We start from the raw sequence: 21782 nt of genomic DNA on the forward strand, positions 1-21782 counted from the left end.
AGAGAGAGCTGTGCCATCTGCTGGATGCTTTCGAAGAGAGGAGGGTCATTTTTTTCCCCCAGGACAGGCGACAACCCAGGGGTCAGGCCGGCAATGGGGTCTGGGAGACGGTGGCAATGGCAGTGAGTGCGCACGCGCTGGTCCATCGGGCTCCTGAAGGTGCGGTTTTACTCCCTGGACCGCTGTGGCGGTGCCCTCTAGTAAGAGTTTTAACAACACCAGGTTAAAGTCCAACAGGTTTATTTGGTAGCAAATACCATTAGCTTTCGGAGCTCTGCTCCTTCGTCAGATGGAGTGGATATCTGCTCACAAACAAGGCACACCTCTGAGGGTCTCCTGGTGGGAAATATCTGGGAGGGGGGAAGCAGCTGTGCCGAACTCACTAATGATATTAAAATTCATTCAAATACATGCTAATAAGTGTCACACCCATTTTGGGCACAAAACGGTTCACACCTGGAAAAAATGGCTGGGAAGATTGGAAACCGTGTGACGCCAGGCGCAATACTAACTTTTCACATCGCACGCTATTTTCCCAGCTCGCCATGCTAATCGATGGGTGGAACGAGGTGGTAAGCTCGTGACCAGTACTGCAGAGGGAGAATGCTCTAGAGGGGTCAAGGATGTCATCTCTCTGACTAGAGGTAGGGAATAGAAAAAGGTGCAATAACATTGATTGGTGTGATATATAGACCACCACTAGTGGAAGGGATGCAGGATATAGAGAAACAAATCTGCAAAAAAATTACAGAGGTACAAAAATTATGGAATAATTATAACGGAGAAACTTCCAAATATAGATTGGAATCCATCTTCCCGGTACCTAAGAAAAACCAAACAGTGTGCCTTAATGACTATCGGCTGGTGGCTCTGACATCCATCATTATGAAGTGCTTCGAAAGGCTAGTCATGCACAAATCAATTCCAGCCTCCCGGACTACCTGGATCCACTACAGTTTGTCTACCGCCGCAACAGGTCCACAGCAGACACCATCTCCCTGGCCATGCACTCAACCCTGGAACACCTAGATAGAAGGATACCTATGTCAGACTCCTATTTATTGACTACAGCTCAGCCTTCAACATCATTATTCCCATGAAACCTATCTCCAAACTCCATGGCCTGGGCCTCGGCACTTCCCTCTGCGACTAGATCCTGAACTTCCTAACCCACAGACCACAATTAGTAAGGATAGGCAACAAAACCTCCTCCACGATCATCCTCAACACCGGTGCCCCACAAGGCTGTGTTCTCAGCCCCCTACCATACTCCTTATACACCTGACTGCGTGGCCAAATTCCTCTCCAATTCGATTTTCAAGTTTGCTGACGACACCACTGTAGTGGGTCGGATCTCAAACAATGACAAGACAGAGTACAGGAATGAGACACAGAATCTGGTGAACTGCTGCAGCAACAATAATCTCTCCCTCAATGTCAACAAAACAAAGGAGATTGTCATCGAATTCAGGAAGTGTATAGGAGAACATGCATACATGTTCATCTACGTCAATGGGAACGAAGTAGAAAGGGTCGAAAGCTTCAAGTTTTTAGATGTCCAGATCACCAACAACCTGTCCTAAGCCCCCCAGGCCGACACTATAGTTAAGAAAGCCCATCAATGCCTCTACTTTCTCAGAAAACTAAGGAAATTTGGTATGTCAGCTATGACTCTCACCAACTTTTACAGATGCACCATAGAAAGCATTCTTTCTGGTTCTATCATAGCTTGGTATGGCTCCTGCTCTGCCCAAGACCACAAGGGACTACAAAAAGTCGTGAATGTAGCCCAATCCATCACGCAAACCAGCCTCCCATCCATTGACTCTGTCTACATTTCACTGGAAAGACGGAGGATGAGGGGTGACCTAATAGAGGTGTATAAAATTATGAAAGGCATAGATAGGGTGAACGGTGGGAAGCTTTTTCCCAGGTCGGTGGTGACGTTCACGAGGGGGTCATAGGTTCAAGGTGAGGGGGGGGGGAGGTTTAACACGGATATCAGAAGGACGTATTTTACACAGAGGGTGGTGGGGGCCTGGAATGCGCTGCCGGGCAAGGTGCTGGAGGCGGACACACTGGGAACATTTAAGACTTATCTAGATAGCCATATGGAGTGGGTATGGAGGGATACAAAAGAATGGTCTAGTTTGGACCAGGGAGCGGCGCGGGCTTGGAGGGCCGATGGGCCTGTTCCTGTGCTGTATTGTTCTTTGTTCTTTGTAATAATAAATCAAATCAAATCAATAGGATTAGTGCAAACTTGTTTTTCAGATTGAAGGAAGGTGTGTCGTGAAGTTCCGCAGTGTTGTGACCCTTGATGTTCCTGATATATATTAATGACCTAGATTGTAGGTACAGGGCGTGACTTCAAAATTTGTCGATGATACGAAGACTGGAAGCATTATCAATCGTGATGAGGATTATCTTAAACTTCAAAAGGACATAGACAAGTTGGTGGATTGGGCAGACAAATGGCAGATGAAGTTCAATGTAGAGAAGTGTGAAGTGATTAATTTTAGCAGGAACAATGTGGGGAGACTGTGAAAAATAAAGGGAGAAACTCTCAGAGATGCAGGAACAAAGGGAACCCGGTGTATATGTATGTAAATCATAGAAGGTGGTAGGGCACGTTGATAGAACATTTAATAAAGCAATGCACCTTGCTCAACAGTCATCAACTTGGTAGATGAACAAAGTAGAAAAGTAAAAATCTTGTAGAGCAAAATGTTCCATGGATAGAGGACTGGTTAGCTAACAGGAAGCAGAGTGTAGAAATAAATGGACCACCAAGCTGTAACTAGTGGAGTGCCACAGGGATTAATGTCTCAACTATTTACAATCTACTGCAATGACTTGGATGAAGGGACCAAATGTATGGTTCTTAATTTTGCTGACGACACAAAGATACATAGGAGAGTAAGTTGTGAGGAAGGCATAATGTGTCTGCAAAGGGATGGAGAACGGTTATATGAATGGGTAAATATTTTGGTAGGTGGAGTATAATGTGGGAAAATGGTAGGAAGAATAGAAAAACAGTATTTAGTTAAATGGTAGTACAGGAGTTTTGATATGAATCATAAAAGGTTAGTATGGAGGTACAGCAAGTGAACAATTTTGATCTCCCTAGTTAGGAAAGAATATAATTACATTAGAAGCAGTTCAGAGAAGGTTCACACAACTTATTCATGGGGTGAAGGGATTATCTAGTGGGGAAAGGTTGGGCCTACATTCAATGGGGTTTAGAAGATCTTGAGTGGACTTGACAGGATGGATGCTGACTTCCCCATTATGAGAGAGACACAGTTCAAAATAAGTCTCACATTTAAGATGCAGATGAGGAGAAATTTTATTAACTCAGAGAAACATGGAAAATAGAACAGTAGGTCATTTGGCCCTTTGAGCCTGTTCCGCCGTTCAATATGCTAATAGCTGATCTTCCATCTCAATGCCAAACTTCCGCACTCGCCTCATATTCTTGGTGCCTTTAAAGTCTAGAAATCTGTCTATTTCCTTCTTAAATATATTCTCCACAGCCTTCTGTGGTAGAGAATTCCACACATTCACCATCTTCTGAGTGAAAAGGTTTCTTCTCATCGCAGTCCTAAATCTTATCTCACCCTGTATCCTGAGACTGTGATTCCTTGTTCTAGACCCCCAGCCAGAGGAAACAACATCCCTGCATCCAGTCTTTACAACCTCATCAGAATTTTATACATTTCAATGAGATCCCCTCTCATTCTTCTAAACTCAGGTGAATACAGACCTAGTCCATCCAATACCTCCTTATACGACAATCCTGCCATCTCAAGAATTAATCTGGTGAACCTTCGCTGTACTCCCTCTATGGCAAGTATGTCCTTTCTAGGCAAGGAGACCAAAACTGCACACAATACTCCAGGTGTGGTCTCACTAAGGCCCTGTACAGCTGCAGTAAGACAGCCTTGCTCCTGTACTCAAGTCCTCTTGCAATGAACGCCAAAAGAGTCATTAGTCTGTAGGATTCTTTTCTCCAAAGAACAGTGGAAGCAAGGACACGGACTATTTTTAAAGTTGAGTTAGATAGATTCTTGACTGACTTTTGCCTCAATAAAAAAAATCATCCTTTGGTTACTAATTGGCCTCATCCTTCCTTTGGCTACCCTTTTAATATTTGTATGCTTCTAAAATATTTTTATTTTACATGCTAATCTATTTTCATCCACCCCATTTCTCCTTTTTTAAAAAACTTTGTTGGTTCTCCATTTTACCTTTTGCATTCACCTTAACCCTTGACTGAATTGTAAATCTGGTATTTATCATAAGTATCCCTCACTTGTTGCATCATAATATCTAAATCTTTATTTGAGTATTGCTGAAAAAGAGGCATACTGTCAAACCTTTTCATCCTGCACTCATCAGTCCAAACGCAAGAATGCCAAATTCTAAGGAAACATGAGAAAAGGATGTTAATTGGTTGGCAAATTGATTCTGATTGGCTGAGGCACTGCCATAGAATGCACCAGAGAACTATTGTTCCCCATGTTTTTGTTTCATTTGAGGAGCTGGTGAAGCTAGCTACTTCACACTGCTGGTATGCAGTAGCAACATGAGTGATATTTTCCACTAACAGGGTGCTACTGCCAAGCCAATACCACACAAATTAACAATGTTGTATATGAATTTTAGGGCCGATGCAATGCCAGCGATGGAGGCCATATGTCCTGGTAACTAATCATAGAATCATAGAAATCCTACAGTACAGAAAAAGGCCATTCGGCCCATTGAGTCTGCACCAACCACAATCCCACCCAGGCCCTACATATATCCCTACATATTTTACCCACTAATCCCTCTAACCTACGCATCTCAGGACACTAAGGGGCAATTTTAGCATGGCCAATCAACCTAACCCGCACGTCTTTGGACTGTGGGAGGAAACCGGAGCACCCGGAGGAAACCCACGCAGACTCGAGGAGAATGTGCAAAGTCCATACAGGCAGTGACCCAAGCCGAGAATCGAACCCAGGTCCCTGGAGCTGTGGATTGTATCAAACAGTATGTCCCTTTGATAGTATGTCCCTATGGCTATGTGAAGAGTGCTGAATGTAGTCAACCAGCCTCCGCTTACAAAACTCAGAATATAATATTTAATGTTAGATGTGATTCTACAATTGAACAGCACTCGCTGAACAATCCCTGAATATACTAAGAATTACATTAACAACTAATTTGAGATCGTCAGGCTCGTAATGTGGCTCACTTATGCTTACTAAATTAACATACACAGGCACTTGTTATCTGCAACCAAAAGAGAAATGTCCAAGCATTGTGATTTTTAAAAATTGAACAAAAGTATGGGGGGCAGTAGTTCCATGTAGATTCTCCACGGCAGTGCCGTAACTTAACAGAGTCGACTTGTCAACTCATCAGCACCCTTTTCTCAAGCAGTATTGACTGCTGTTCCCTTCGAAATTTGGCATTCTTGCATCTGTTCTTATGAGTGCAACATGAAAAGTTTTAACAGCCTGTCTCATTTTTCAGCATAACTCGAGGTTAATACTATCAAGTCATAGTTGTAGAATTGTACAGCGCAGAAAGAGCCTTTGGTCCTTCAAGTCTACACTGATAATAATTACCATGTCTAATACTGTTAGAATATTATAAGTTTCTATGAGACCCACTCTCACTCTTCTAAACTCCAATGAATATAATCCTAACCGACTTGGTCTCTCCTCAAATGGCAGACCTGTCATCCCAGGAATCAACCTGGTAAATGTTTGCTACACTTCCTCCATAGCAAGGACATTCTTCCTCAGATAAGGACACCAAAACTGCACACAATACTCCAGGTGTGGCTTCACCAATGCCCTATGCAATTTCAGTAAAACATCCCTATTTTTATACTCAAATCCTCTCAGTTTAAAGGCCAACATACCATTTGCCTTCTTTACTGCCTGCTGCACCTGTGCACTTACTTTTAGCAATTTATGCAATGAGGACACCAAGGTCTCGCTGAGTATCCCCCTCTCTCAATTTACACCTATTCAAATAATATGCCTTCCTATTTTTGCTACTGAAGTGGATAACTTTACATTTATCCACATTACATTGCGCATGCCATGCATATGCCCACTCACTCAGCCTGTCCAAATCACACTGAAGCATCTCTGTATCCTCCTCACAGCTCACCTTCCCACCTAACTTTGTATCATCTGCAAATTTGGAGATAATACATTTCGTTCCCTCATCCAAATCATTAATATATAATGTGAACAGTTGAGGTCCTAGCACAGATCCCCACAGTATCTGACTAGTCACTGCCTGCCAATCGTAAAAAGACCCATTTATTCCAACTCTTTGCTTCTTGTCTGCTAAACCAGCTTTCTCACCATCTCAAGACAATATATGCAATCCCATCCACTTTAACTTTACATGATAATCTGCTATGTGAGACTTTGCAAATTCCTTCTGAAAGCCTAAATAAACCACATCCACCAATTCTCCCTGGTCAACTCTACTAGTTACATCCTCAAAGAATTCCAGTACATTTGTCAAGCATAATTTCCCTTTCATAAATCCATGTTGACTCTGTCTGATTATAGCACTGCTTTCCAAATGCTGTGCTATGAAATCCTTGATAATGAACTCTAATAACTTCCCTACTACTGATGTTAGGCTCACTGGTCTATAGTTCTCTCTACCTCTCTTTTTGAATAGCTTATTTACATTAGCTATCCTCCAATCTGTAAGAACCATTCCAGAGTCTAAAGAATTTTGTAGAATGACCACCAATAGATCTACTATTTCTGGAGTCACTTCCTTAAGTACTCTGGGATGAAGATTATCAGGCCCTGGAGATGTATCTACCTTCAATCCCATTAATTTCCCCAAAACCATTTCTCTACTAATACTGATTTCCTTCAGCCCCTCACTAAAACTTGTCTTTCTCAGAACCTCTGGTATATTATTTATGTCTTCCTTTGTGAAGACAGAAGCAAAGTACAAATTTATTTCCTCAACTATTTCCTTTTCCCTCATTATGAATTCCCCCATTTAACTGTAAGGGGCTTACATTCTTTTTTTGTCAATTCATAGAATCATAGAAGCCCTACAGTGCAGAAGGAGGCCATTTGACTCATCAAGTCTGCACCGACCACAATCCCACCCAGGCCCTATCCACGTAACCCCACGTATTTACCTAAGGGGCAATTAAGCATGCCTAATCCACCTAATCTGCACATCTTTGGAATGTGGGTGGAAACCAGAGCACCCAGAGGAAACCCATGCAGACACAGGGAGAACATGCAAACTCGACACTGACGGTGACCCGAGGCCGGAATTGAACCTGGGTCCCTTTCACTGTGAGGCAACAGTGCTGACCACTGTGCCACACAATTATTTTCTTTTTACATACCTATAGAAACTTTTACAATCAGTTTATATATTCCTTACTAGCTTACTTTCATACTCTATTTTTCCCTTCCTATTTAACCTCTTGGTCTGCCTTTGCTGAATTTTAAAGGGCTCCCAATCCTCAGGTCTATTGCTTTATCTTTCCAATTTGTTCATTTAAAAAAAAATCTAATACCATCTCTAATTTCCCTTGTAAGCCACGGTTTGGCCACAGTTCCCTTTCCACTTTTGCACCAAATAGGAATAAACAACTTTAGGAGTTAACCTATTTGTTCCTCGAATGCCTGCCATTGCCTGTCCACTGTCCTTTCTTTCAGTAATATTTCCCAGTCCATCATAGCCAACTCATACCATCATAGTTACTTATAGGGCCCCCTGTTCTGAGTATCAACTATCTCACTATCCATATTGATAAAGAATTCTATCATATTATGGTCACTCATTCCCAAGGGTTCTCTCACAACTAGACTGCCAACTAGTCCTTTCTCAATCACAATATCCAGTCCAGGAAGGCCTGTTCCCTTGTTGGTTTCTCAATGTATTGGTCCAGAAAACCATTGTACTGTGACTAATTTGACTCACCCAATCTTTATGCAGATTAAAGTCACCCATAATCACAGATGTTCCTTTATCACATGCATTTCTAATTTCCTGTCTGCTATTATTCCCAACATTACCACTACAGCTTGGTGGTCTGTATACCATCCCCACGAATGTTTTTAGCCCCTTGGTGTTTCTTAACTCAACCCATAGAGATTCCACATTGTCTGTGCTAATATCTTTCTTTAAATTGCCCGAGGTAAAATTATGGCCAGGTCAGGGCACAGTTTTGAGGTCTGCAAAACCACCAGTGGGGGAATCGTAAAATTCAGCCCTTGGAGTCTTGACAGCACAGATGGGAGCCATTAGACTCATCAAGAGCCATTTCAATACTGGAGCAGAATAGAAAATTGTTTGAAAGGATCCAAATATGGAGTTTGGGAAAGATGTACACAGACTTGGGAGGTGACAAGACCTCTGGACAGGACAAGGAGATTGAAGTAGTTTACAAGGACAGAGGAATCAAGGGGTTGCATTGATAACAGAGGATTTGAATGAGATGGGGACAGTTCCTGAGGAGAGAGAAACATTCACAATATCAACTAACATGAGGGCCAGGAAGCAATGTTGGGTGATTTAGTGGGAATATGATCAAGGGAACAGGAAGTGGCTCTCATGGATAGTCTCACTAGTCTGAGGTATACTATACCTGCTGACGTTAGAGGTACCACATGCAGTTTGATCATACTGCCAATGTAGGTTGGTAACATTTCCCCAAAACTCAGTACATTGACTTCGTGTTCCTGCACCAGCTTGATAAAGTTATTGTTCAGTTCTCTCAAAGCAGGTGAATCTACAAGAAAATATTCGTGAACAAAGGTAAATAAAAAGTTGATGATAATCCTTGTGAAATTGTAGTTTTAAGGGATAAGTATTATTGTTATGGTTTAACATTGGTTACAAAAGGAATTCCTGGAGCTGTGGAACTTTTTACCATGTATTTGAAATTAAACAACCAATTAGGATTCCAGTAATTAAGCTGCTAAACTGTCAGAAGCATCTTTATTACTATAATATTAATGTAATTCAACAAAAATAATATTAACAATAAAATATTTTAAAACCTTTACTTCAGGTTTGCACATTTCCTCCTATTCTCCGTTTTGACTTTTAATCTTTTGCAAGTCATTGGGCGGAATTTCCCTAAAAAACTCAGGTGTCATAACAGTGTGAAAACGGGAATGTTTCACTTCAATCTTTTGTGTGAACTCGGAACTGCAATTGTCTGGCACTCGTCAGTTTTTTTGACAGCTGGGAGATTTGTGCCAATGGGGTTGGGGGGGCTTCAAAGTGCTCAGGGGCCATTGCGCAGGGCGCTCCGATCTACTATTGAACCAGGACCCCTTCTCCCATCCTCCCCAACAGACATCAGACCCCCCCCCCCATCCCTACCATCCCTGCTGCCCCCCACCTCCTGCCACATTGGTGGCACAGTCACCCCCCCCCGCCACACCAAAATGAGATGCTGGCTTCGGAGCATCAGGACTCTCCCAACAAGTCTCCTTGTGCACCTGACATGCTGCCCTGTCACGACCACCCTCTGCACGCCCTACCCACTCCATGACCACCCTCCTTACAGAGCTCCCCCCTGAATACTACCACCCTTTCAGTGCTTCCCTGCTGCTAACTAGCCGCCTTGTAAAGCTCTCCCCTGCATAAGCCACCTCGTCATTGAGCATGCCACACCCCCATCATAGCCCCATTCACAATCAGGCCTCATTCCCATTCAGGTCCAACCCTTTGCACTGCCCCCGGCACTGGGTCACGACCAGGGTGCCAGGTGGCACTGCCAGGCTGACACTGCCCGATAAGCACTACCCGTCCAGGTGCCCTACCACCCAGGGGCTTCAATGGGCCCTGAATCCCCAGCATTGCCATGTTGAGGGCGGAAGCATCCGGGAGGGTGGTAGCAGGCCTGCCGAACCAGATAAGTGCTTTTAAATTGCATAATTTTTATGTTAATAGGCTTCGTGCTCTTTCTGGGTGTAAAGAGAGCCTGGGAGGATTGCAAACTGATTCGGTCCATTTTTGGCCTCCCATGCTATTTTCCTGGCTCGCCACGCCGATCAACCGGTGAGACGGTAACATCGTGCCCATGATGTGTTTGAGGGTGGACTTCTCCCATCTTAGAACATAGAACAGTACAGCACAGAACAGGCCCTTCGGCCCACGATGTTGTGCCGAGCTTTATCTGAAACCAAGATCAAGCTATCCCACTCCCTATCATCCTGGTGTGCTCCATGTGCCTATCCAATAACTGCTTAAATGTTCCTAAAGTGTCTGACTCCACTATCACTGCAGGCAGTCCATTCCACACCCCAACCACTCTCTGCGTAAAGAACCTACCTCTGATATCCTTCCTGTATCTCCCACCATGAACCCTATAGTTATGCCCCCTTGTAATAGCTCCATCCACCCGAGGAAATAGTCTTTGAACGTTCACTCTATCGGTCCCCTTCATCATTTTATAAACCTCTATTAAGTCTCCCCTCAGCCTCCTCCGCTCCAGAGAGAACAGCCCTAGCTCCCTCAACCTTTCCTCATAAGACCTACCCTCCAAACCAGGCAGCATCCTGGTAATTCTCCTCTGCACTCTTTCCAGCGCTTCCACATCTTTCTTATAGTGAGGTGACCAGAACTGCACACAATATTCCAAATGTGGTCTCACCAAGGTCCTGTACAGTTGCAGCATAACCCCACGGCTCTTAAACTCCAACCCCCTGACTCAGGCTGGGATTTTCCGTTCCCGTTTGTATTGGGCGGATCAGGTGACGAGAGTGGAAAATATCCAAAGTTGCATTTTACACTGGTGTGAAAGATTACCGCGATTGTCCCCACGTCCTGTCAGTGGTGAGCCACGTTTCCTATTGTTCAGCATCAGGGACATCATTCTTGAGCCTATACACTGCAATGATGTCCTCTGTCAAAATATCCATCCACGGCGGCGTGATGTCAGAACAGCGTGAAGCATGACTGGCTTTAAAAGGGGAGCTCAGAAATGAACGCAGCGCTCGCAGAGTGACTGCGTAATCAGGGGGTTGACTCCGAGGGAGATTGGAGTGACACTCGAGGGAGGCTGGGATTACATCTTTGGTTTCTTGATGAAGTGGGTATTGACAAATGCCATCAATAGACTAGGGTGAGTGCAAGGCCATGGAGTGAACAATTAGACAATGCCTACGTCTTAGATGAGAACTCAGGGTACAGTAGAGTGGCCAAAGGTGTGGCCAGTTGGTTATGTGGTGTGAGGCAAGGGTGGTGTGGGATGTTGCCAAAGTAGAAATATAGAAACTAGAAGCAGGAATAGGCCATTCGGCCGTTTGAGCCTTCTCCGCAGTTTATTTTGATCATGTCTGATTATTAAATTCAATATCTTGATCCCTTTAGCCCCAAACGCTATATCTAATTTCTTCTTGAAATCAGACATTTTGGCCTCAATTACATTCTGTGATAGTGAATTCCACACATCACCACCCTCTGGGTGAAGAAATTTCTCAGTTCTAAAAAGTTTATGCCTTATCCTCAAACTATAAACCCTAGTTCTGGACTCCCCCACCATGGGAACATTCTTTCTGAATCTACCCTGTCTAATCCTGTTAGAATTTTATAAGTTTCTATAGATCTCCACTCACTCATCTAAACTTCAGTGAACATAATCCTAACTGACTTAGTCTCTCCTCATATGACAAACCTGTCATCCCAGGAATCAGCCTGGTAAGCCTTTGCTTGTACTCCCTCTATTGCAAGGACATCCTTCCTCCGATAAGGACACCAAAACTGCACACAATACTCCAGGTGTGGCCTCACCAACACCCTATACAATTGCAACAAAACATCCCTATGCGAATGCGAAGTAAGGACTGGCTATCAATGTTGTGGCCTGGACACGAGTCAGTGGGCTTTAAGAGGAAGCTTCAGATGATGAATGGACGAAGAGTGGTCCTTAGGAGACAAATGCTAACCATCATGTCTTTCTCTTTGATATAGCAGTGAGGAGAACATATGGAACATGCAGATTGGTGATCTCACTGTCATTCTTCTTGCTAATAGGCAGAAGAAGATGTCAATGGAGGTGCCTTGACTCGCCAAAGGCAGAAGAGAATTATGGAAGGGAAGGTGTGGCAGAGCCTGCTTTGCACACAGAGTATGACCCCCAGAGAGCCATCGCTTAAAGGTGCTTCGCTAGACCCAGGTATTCAGGTGGCATCTAACTTACTTGCAGATGTTCGAGAACCAGTGTCACCAAAGAGTACACATGTCCAGGGAACTGGCTGGTCACACCTGCCACCTTCTGCAGGATTTGATGCCACAGGGACTTGGAGGGCATCCACTGCCATTGTCACTGAAAGTGACTACGGTGCTCAATTCCTACGCAAGTGGCTCCTTCAAGGACTCCACAGGTGACCTCTGGGATTTTGCACACAAGTGCATCCAAAGGTGACAGATGCAATCTTTGACAGGGTGCACAACTTTGTGTGGTTCAACTGGGATCGGGCAAACCAGGGTGCAAGCAATGAGCTTAGTGCAATCTTTGGTTTTCCATTAGTTCAAGGTGCCAACGACTGCAATCACATCACACTCAAAGCTCCGAGGCATCAAGCTGTGAACTACGTGAACTGCAAGGGCTTCCTGTCAGTAAACGTTCAGTTGGTCTACCACATCAAATGCATTCTCCAGATATGTGCTCAATTTCTAGAGAGTATACACGACTCCTACATTCTGAGCAGCTCTCAGATCCCTGACATATTTCAGGGTCTACAAGTTTGGCTCCTCGGGAACAAGAGCTGCCCACTGAGGATATGGATAATGACGCTTGTGCAGAGGCTGCAGGTTACAGCTGAGACAATCTCATGCTGCAACTTACACTTTGGTGGAGCAGACCATATGTTGAAGCCAAGGTTCTTAGTGCCTGGACTGGTCTGGTGGAGCCCTGCAATATAATCCGCAGAGGGTGTCATGCATTGTGGTCACCTACTGCACCGTATACAACCTGATGGTGCAACAGGGGATGAGGCTGAGTAGGTTCTCGAGAGAATGTCGACAATGAGGCAATAGTGATGTCCAGACAAGGAAAGTAAGTTTGGGGCACAATCATTGCTGCTAGATTCATGAGGGCTGATGAGGATATTCAGTGAGGACATCCCATTATCTTCAAATAGTTTCTATGAGCATTGTTCTCCCATCAGTCTGATTGTAGCACACACCCTCTGTGATAAGACTCCTTGTCATGGGACACAGTGATTGCTCATAGTCACTACATTCCAGGAGGATGATGATGATGACTTGAAGTGGGGCCAGACCTCACAGAGCTTCACGAATGTCTGACTCCAATCTGGCTAATGGCAGCTTGTTTTTCTCAATGACCAGGGTCATAGCATGTGATGCAGCAGGGAATGTTTTACCTCTCCTGATCCTACGGCATCCTTTGTGAGCTGCACCCTTGAGGTAACCGGAGGCATAAGCAGATAGGATGGTGGGGGCTGGGGGCAGCCACACCTCAAAGTTGCAGGGTGCAGACCAGGACAATGACTGGAATGAGTGACACTAGCTTGTACATTGTGAGAGACATCCTCATTTCCTATAAGATGACTGATACAGCCATCAATGTGTTGAGAACCTTGCATAAAGCAGATGGAGGAAGGCCAGAAGTAAACACCCTGCCTTTATCTTGTGCAAGGATCAGGTTTTTACTTCAGAATTACAGGAACACAGTCCTTTTCTAACCTTGCTGCTTGGTCTTGGAGCATCCACAACATCCACCTGGAGGCAGCCTGCTGTCTGCCATGCCCTGTTGTCTGTGATGACCTTGGCGGGAATCCTCTGGAGGGCCAAGACCTGGAGGCCTTGGCCAGCTTTCAGGGCCCTGTGTGGCAATGCCATCCTCTTTGCCTGTGGAGCTGGAGCAGAAACAGTCACAGGAAGAGGGAATTTGGATGGTAAAGATGAGTAGGTTGAGTGGATTAGCCATGATAAATGCACAGGATTATGGGGATAGGGCGGAAGGGAGGGATTGGGTGGAATGCTTTTTCAGAGAATCAATGCAGACTCGATAGGCTGGATGGCCTCCTTCTACACCACAGGGATTCTGTGGTTCTCTGGGTGGGACATTCCTGGAGTCACTTGGTTGGATGGCCCTGGGGTGTGCACCAGCAGATCTGCCTCCCAATCGAAGCTCCTGAAGGCCCCCAGCTTTCTCCTTGTGATAAAGAGGCAGCTGAAGTGAGCTCAAGAATCTGCACCATCCTCAGCAGTGCAGGACAAAGATCTTGGACCAAGGTCTCTACGGCATTTACCACCATGGCACCGTTGGCCTCGTTGCGTTAGAGTGTCGGCATAATCACCTCAGGTATAAGAAAAACAGACTCCTCCATGGAGCCTTTCAATCCAAGGAGTGTACTAGACATTTCTTTCTGATTTTCTCTCCCTTGCCTTTGGAGTTCCAGCAATTGAGTCATAACCGAGTCCAGAGACACATCATCTGACTGGGACTCTGTGGATTCCTGGCCTCTAACAATCCTCCTAGTGCCTGCACCCTGGGATCTCCATGCCTCCTTCTGCTGTGGACCAGATAGTGTGATGTGCTGACCAGACTGTGACCCTGAGGCTGTTCTAAAAGTAAGTGCCGCTGAGGTGCTTGTTTCTGGGCTGATGGAGGATGTGGGTGAGCACTGTGACGTTTCTTCTATTTCAGGGTTTGTGGATCCCTTCTCTATGCTGCTGTTGGGGCTGGAGTCGAGGATCTGGCTGGTGGATTCCCTCGGCTGCTTTTCCCAGATATGTTTGCGAAAGAAAGGAGAGTCCATTAGTGCATGGCAGGTACTGAGAGACAGGAGGTATGAATCTCAGCATTGTTGGTTGATTAATGTTGCAGTGCTGGATCCTCACTTAGTTTATCCCCACTGAATTCACCATCAGCACAAGAGTGGTCGACCATCCTTGACCAGCTGGATGGCTCTCTCCTCAAAATCTGTGAGGACTTTCAGCTATGGCATCCCTCCAACTGTCTGGAATCTCTCCCTCTTGTTGTGTGCCAGCTTCTCCTTCATGAAAAGAGATGGAAAGAGTGTAAGCAGGATGTGTGCCAGGGCAGAGAATAAGGATGCCTGGCATGTGTGGATGGTGAGTGGGACCGAGGTAATGAGGATGCGGGAGATGAAGATGTGTGGGGCCAAGTGCATGGTGCTGCCCCTTGAGCTGGCACCGAGTGAAATCCCTGTAGATGTGTGATGGGTGTGTGAGTTGAGAGTGATGAGAGGAGTGACTTATCCTGGCAGGACGGAGGAGATTATGCATCCTCTTCCTGCACTGGATGGCTGTCCTCTTCTGCAGGGCGTTAAAGCTGAGCACTACCTCCCATGCTTGATTCATCACCTTGCTGTCTAGTTTTCTTCCTGAGCACAGGTGCAGTACATCATGTTGGGCCAGCATCAAGTAGTCTCTCCAGAGGGGCATCCAAAAACTTGGGGTTAGATTTCTTGGCAGCCATCACTTCCCAGCAATCTGCTAAGGGTTGCTGTCGTGCGATGGGACGGTTTTTAAATTGGGTGCCCTGATGACTGCAGCACTGGGATGATGGCAGGGCGGGCGAATCAGAGACCAACAAAACAGTGAGAAACCCATGAATGTAAATGTTTGGCATTAGGTACCACACTAAAACAATGCCCCTTCATGATTGACACCCCAATTAGAGGGATTAGCTGCTTCCTCATCACCCTGCTCATACCCCTCATAATTTTAAACATCTCAATCATGTCCCTCCTCAGCCTTCTCTGCTCTAAAGAAAACAATCCAAAGCATATCCAGTTTCTCTTTATAGCTCAAATGCTCCATCCCAGGCAACATTCTGGTGAATCTCCTCTGTACCCTTCTACTGCAAGCACATCCTTCCTGTAGTGAGGTGACCAGAACGGCACACAGTTCTCCAGCTGGGGCCTAACCAGCATTCTGTACAACTCCAACATTAGCTCCTTGCTCCTATGCCACGACTGATAAAAGCAAGTGTCCCTTATGCATCACCTCGCACTTATCAGGGTTTAATAGCATCTGCCACTGCTCTGCCCATCTGACCAACCCATCTATATCTTCTAATAACCTACAACCTTCTTCTTCACTATTAACCACCCTACCAAACTTAGTGTCATCTGCAAACTTAGAACATAAGAACATAAGAAATAGGAGCAGGAGTAGGCCATCTAGCCCCTCGAGCCTGCCCCGCCATTCAATAAGATCATGGCTGATCTGACGTGGATCAGTACCACTTACCCGCCTGATCCCCATAACCCTTAATTCCCTTACCGATCAGGAATCCATCCATCCGCGCTTTAAACATATTCAGCGAGGTAGCCTCCACCACCTCAGTGGGCAGAGAATTCCAGAGATTCACCACCCTCTGGGAGAAGAAGTTCCTCCTCAACTCTGTCTTAAACCGACCCCCCTTTATTTTGAGGCTGTGTCCTCTAGTTTTAACTTCCTTACTAAGTGGAAAGAATCTCTCCGCCTCCACCCTATCCAGCCCCCGCATTATCTTATAAGTCTCCATAAGATCCCCCCTCATCCTTCTAAACTCCAACGAGTACAAACCCAATCTCCTCAGCCTCTCCTCATAATCCAAACCCCTCATCTCCGGTATCAACCTGGTGAACCTTCTCTGCACTCCCTCCAATGCCAATATATCCTTCCTCATATAAGGGGACCAATACTGCACACAGTATTCCAGCTGCGGCCTCACCAATGCCCTGTACAGGTGCATCAAGACATCCCTGCTTTTATATTCTATCCCCCTCGCAATATAGGCCAACATCCCATTTGCCTTCTTGATCACCTGTTGTACCTGCAGACTGGGCTTATCTTTTCCCCTACATTATCATCTATATCATAGATGTACCTATATCATCTATATCATAGATGTACCTGCAGACTGGGCTTATCTTTTCCCCTACATTATCATCTATATCATTTATGTTTATAACAAACAGTAAGGGTCTCAGCACTGAACCCTGTGGTACACCATTGGACACCGGCCTCCAGTCACTCAAACAGCCTTCTCCCTCCACACTTTGTGTCCTATTACTAAACCACTTTTGGATCCATCTCACCAAGTTTCTCCGAATTCCAAGTGCTTCAATCTTCTCAATCAGTCTCCTATGTGGAATCTTGTCAAAGGCTTTGCTAAAATTCATATAAACTACATCAATTGCACTTCCCTCATTCACACACAATGATGCCGCAGTGAAAAACCTCATTCTCGCTGCCAGGGTAATACTCAGCCATGGTCGCACAATCCACAATCAGCAAAGACTCAAAAATATCAGGGCCCAAGGGCCAGTGGCAAAGCATGTCCTGCCTCACAGCCCCACTTCACTCCTGGCCACTTTGCCTCCTCCACCCTTCAGTAGACATGGGACAGTACATGGATGAGGTGGCTGGGGGGGACAGGTTTAGGCATAGAGAGTATAAGCACCCTCCATGTCACATGCACTTATGAGCCTTCCCCTTGCATGTGGATGTGCTCTGTACTCTGGAGGGATCTGGTCCATAACCTCTGTCCATTTTGCACAAGTGATGACTTGCCACCATGTTAGAAGGGGGGTAAATGAGGAATAATCCAGAATGCAATCCTCCAATTTATGTATGCCTCCAGGAAGAGACTAAATTCAAAGGGAGAGGACCCCAGACCACCCCAGAAAGGAGTCAAGAAAGTGTGGAAGAGGAGAGCTCTACATGTTAGAGGCATCACAGTGCTCACTTGCACCCTCCACAAGCTAAGGTACACACACGGCAGTGGGTTTTAGAGCTGGTTCAGGAGGGGCCGCACAATCTGGCAGTCACCGTGTCTGCATCAGGAGAGGGCAGTTTCCCGAGCTCCTCGACTCTTGGAGGACATCTAGGGAAGAAGCATCTATAAGGTCCCAGTGTGATAACGAGCCTCTGGAATCGGCCTTCCAACATATGATGGAACGTCAGCAGGAGGCAGAGGAGCCTCAGGAAGAGCTATTAACAAAGATGCCATCAACAAAGTGGCATGCAAGTTAGAAGAGTCCATCCGCCTGCTCTCTGATGATGTGTTCCAAACATGTGCGCCCATCAAGGTCTCCAAGGGGAAGATGGCTGACACCTTGACGGCCCTTGTCCAGCAGAACACTCAGTTTCCTTTGGAGATGTGCGCAGACCTGCACTCCATCACCGTTACCACAGGTGAGTTACTTCAAGGGCAATGTGAGAGGGAATCTGGACACCTCAACATCCCTGTGTGTGTGTGTGTGTGTGTGTGTGTGTGTGTGTGTGTGTGTGTGTGTGCGCGCGCGCGCACACCTTCCCCTTAAGCAGTTCAGGCCGGGGTCCTCAAGCACCCAAAGGGAGGAGGAGCAGCAGCTGGACACCCCTGGTTCATACTCCGAGAACTTTTAGAGGTTGTCCACTCCCTCTGAATCCCTCAGCCTTTGACCCCTTCAGCATCGTTCTCTGTCACTACAGAGAATGCAGCTGGTCCATCAGTGGAAAGCCAAAGCAAGCTGGGGCCATCCAGACCTCAGCTCTCCAGAAGACAGCCACTGAAGTCATTAAAGGCAACAGAACTGACAACTCCACAGGCTGCAGATGTCCCAGAAGCACATAGATATAGTAGCAGGCCTAGAAAAACAAAGTCTTTTTGAGCACAAGTGATTGCACAGGTGAATACTGTCGCTGTCTAATATGTAACTGTATCTGCATTTGCACTATATCTGTTATCTTTCAGCGTCATTATATTGACTTCACAAGGTCCCCCTCATCCAACACTCGCAGTCTAACTGAATGCAGCCATGCCATGAGTGATTCTGGAGGGAGAAGTGTCTGTGGCAGGGCCTTTCACAGCCTCGTGGAAACATTTCCCCACACACGCAGATCTTCCAACCTTCAGACTCATCTGAGCGGCCCAAGATTTGCTCTGCTGCCTATAGAGGTTCTCTTTCAGTTATCCATCTGAGCTGACAGCATCTCTGCCCACCCACTCCCACACAGCTGCAGTGTCCATCCGACACATAGCCACGATTACGTTCCTTTTGTGAAAATGGTGATCGTAAGATTTAGGATCAGCTCCCCCTCATTTCCAGTCCCCACCCATGTCCTTTCCCATCTTACTATTACCCACCCTGGCATAACCTTTGATCCCCTCTTCTTTATCCTTCAGCCCCCACTCTTCTCCTTCAACAATGTTCAGGTGAATATGCAAATTCCTACCTCCCTGAATATCCCACCCCATCCACATTGACCTCTCCAACCACCTCCTTCCCACTCCCAGGGTCCATGACTGCTTACGAGTTTCCACTGACCACCCCTGCTGCCTTTTCTACTGCTTAGAACACACCCTTACCCTCCCACCCCACGACTCCCTCAGACCCCTCACAATTTCTTTTTTCTAATACCATCCTCAATTCTCTTCCCAGGAGACTGACATTGACACAAGTCCCTCCCTTGCACAATCACCTGGACATTCCCCTTTCCCCATACTACTTCTTCCTCCCCTCCTACTCCGGCACCCTCCCTCACTTGTCCCCTATCTCCACTTCTGCATTCTCCTTCGCTCCTTCCTTTTCTTCTTCAATGCTCCTTAATCCTTCCTCAATCCCTACTCCATCAGCACTCCTTACTCCTGTGTCCTCCTCCATTCCATTCTCTTCCTCCACTCCTGCATCCTCCATTTAAGGACTTCATTATTCTGCCACTGGTATTCAAACAGCAGTGGGCAGGGGCCACACCATGTGGGCAAACCACCAGGCAAACCAGGCATGTTAGGAGGGTCCCTCCACCTTGGGCACCCTGTGATTTTCTGTCCTGATTATAATGGTCTACCCAGTATCCTCAGACTTTGAATTGCTGGAATATAGAATGCAGTATTCCCTTTTTAGTAACCACGGTCTCTTGTCATTTTCACTAATGGCATTCTGGTTAGGTTTAATTTTGTTTATTTTTCAATAGGTCTGCCAAGTTATTTTCTGTTGCTCTACTCTCGGTTTAGCTTATTCTCCCTTATTTTCTGTGCCTGAATTCTGAAAGTTCTTAGACTCGGAACTCAGGCGTTTAGATTACAGCAAGAGATTGAGAATGGGAAACAACCTTGGAAAAAATGTCAGTTCTGTTAAATGGAAAAGTCATCACAGCTCCTCAATCCTCACTGAAAATGCTTTGGTCATGGAACTACAGGAAAGTTTTGACCATGGCATATTTTTAAAGTATATGCAGAGAAAAATAAACAATCAATCCTATACAAAATTCAACGGTGAATGACATACAGAATGAATGATAGAGAAGCAGAAGATTGAGTTGATCAGATAAGCCAATCTTACCCTTGCTAAGTTCCTTGACTTCAACAGAGGGAAACAGCAGAAAACGAGCACTAACAGAGTACTCTGCTAAGCGAGATCCAGAGTGGGGTACACTGTAAAATACAATCCCTTGGGTATTCTGAACCACTGACCTCATTTCGGGATCCTCTGAAGCATCTAAAAGCATCTTTTTGACTAGCAAGCCTAAAATGGAAAGATCATATTAGCTAAAGACAAAGACATCAAACTTGACAAGAGTGATTAATATTACAGCAATAGTAGTTAAACTCAAATGTATCCAGCCCAGACCATTGATATAAGTAAATGTATCTTTTGTCAGTGTAAATGCAAATGTCAGTAAGGCCTTTGACAAGGTCCCTCATGGCAGACTGGTGCAGAAGGTGAAGTCGCATGGGATCAGAGGTGAGCTGGCAAGGTGGATACAAAACTGGTTCGGTCAAAGAAGACAGAGGGTAGCAGTGGAAGGGTGCGTTTCTGAATGGAGGACTGTGACAAGTGGTGTTCCTCAGGGATCAGTGCTGGGATCTTTGCTGTTTGTAATATATATAAATGATTTGGAGGAAAATGTAACTGGATTGATTAGTAAGTTTGTGGACAACACAAAGGTTGGTGGATTTGCGGATAGCAATGAGGACCATCAGAGGATACAGCAGGATATAGGTCAGTTGGAGACTTGGGCGGAGAGGTGGTCGATGGAGTTTAATCCGGACAAATGAGAGATAATGCATTCTGGAAGGTCTAGTACAGATAGGAAATATACAGTAAATGGCAGAACCCTTAGGAGTATTGATAGGCAAAGGGATCTGGGTGTACAGGTACACAGGTCACTGAAAGTGGCAATGCAGGTGGAGAAGGTAGTCAAGAAGGCACACGGCATGCTTGCCTTCATCGGCTGGGGTACTGAGTTTAAAAATTGGCAAGTCATGTTGACGCTTTATAGAACCTTAGTGAGGCCGCATTTGGAATATAGTGTTCAATTCTGGTCGCCACACTACCAGAAGGATGTGGAGGCTTTGGAGAAGCTACAGAAAAGATTTACCAGGATGTTGTCTGGTGTGGAGGGCATTAGTTATGAGGAGAGGTTGGAGAAACTTGGTTTGTTCTCACTGGAGCGACGGAGGTTGAGGGGAGACCTGATAGAAGTCTACAAGATTATGAGAGGCATGGACAGACTGGACAGTCAGAAGCTTTTTCCCAGGGTGGAAGAGTCAATTACTAGGGGGCATAGGTTTAAGGTGTGAGGGGTAAGTTTTAAAATAGATGTACGAGGCAGATTTTTTTTACACAGAGAGTGGCGGGTGCCTGGAACACGTTGCTGGGGGAGGTAGTGGAAGCAGATACGGTAGTGACTTTTAAGGGGTGTCTTGACAAGTACATGAATGAGATGGGAATAGAAAATCCCTGGAAGTGTCGGGGGTTTTAGTTAAGTCAGGCAGCATGGTCGGTGCAGGCTTGGAGGGCCGA

The 21782-nt window shown here is 45.6% G+C and overlaps 1 protein-coding gene across 12 annotated transcripts in view; it reads right to left on the reverse strand.

Moving 5' to 3' along the window:
- serac1 (serine active site containing 1) overlaps positions 1-21782 on the reverse strand; it is a 232373-nt gene that overhangs the window by 8752 nt on the left and 201839 nt on the right. For 6 of the 12 annotated variants that reach the window (XM_078230002.1, XM_078229996.1, XM_078229997.1 and 3 more), the window contains 2 exons: positions 20319-20501; positions 8645-8788 (listed from right to left, as the gene is read on the reverse strand). The exons of 1 other annotated variant lie outside the window; for it this stretch is intronic. In XM_078230002.1, coding sequence (XP_078086128.1) covers positions 8645-8788; positions 20319-20501 — 327 coding nt within the window. Of the gene's footprint in view, positions 1-512; positions 639-8644; positions 8789-20318; positions 20502-21782 lie in introns of all 12 variants that reach the window. 5 more of the 12 variants (XM_078229999.1, XM_078229998.1, XR_013499660.1 and 2 more) reach the window with 4 other exon arrangements.

The sequence above is a fragment of the Mustelus asterias genome, chromosome 15 (genome assembly GCF_964213995.1).
Source record: "Mustelus asterias chromosome 15, sMusAst1.hap1.1, whole genome shotgun sequence".
In the NCBI taxonomy this organism is placed as follows: domain Eukaryota; kingdom Metazoa; phylum Chordata; class Chondrichthyes; order Carcharhiniformes; family Triakidae; genus Mustelus; species Mustelus asterias.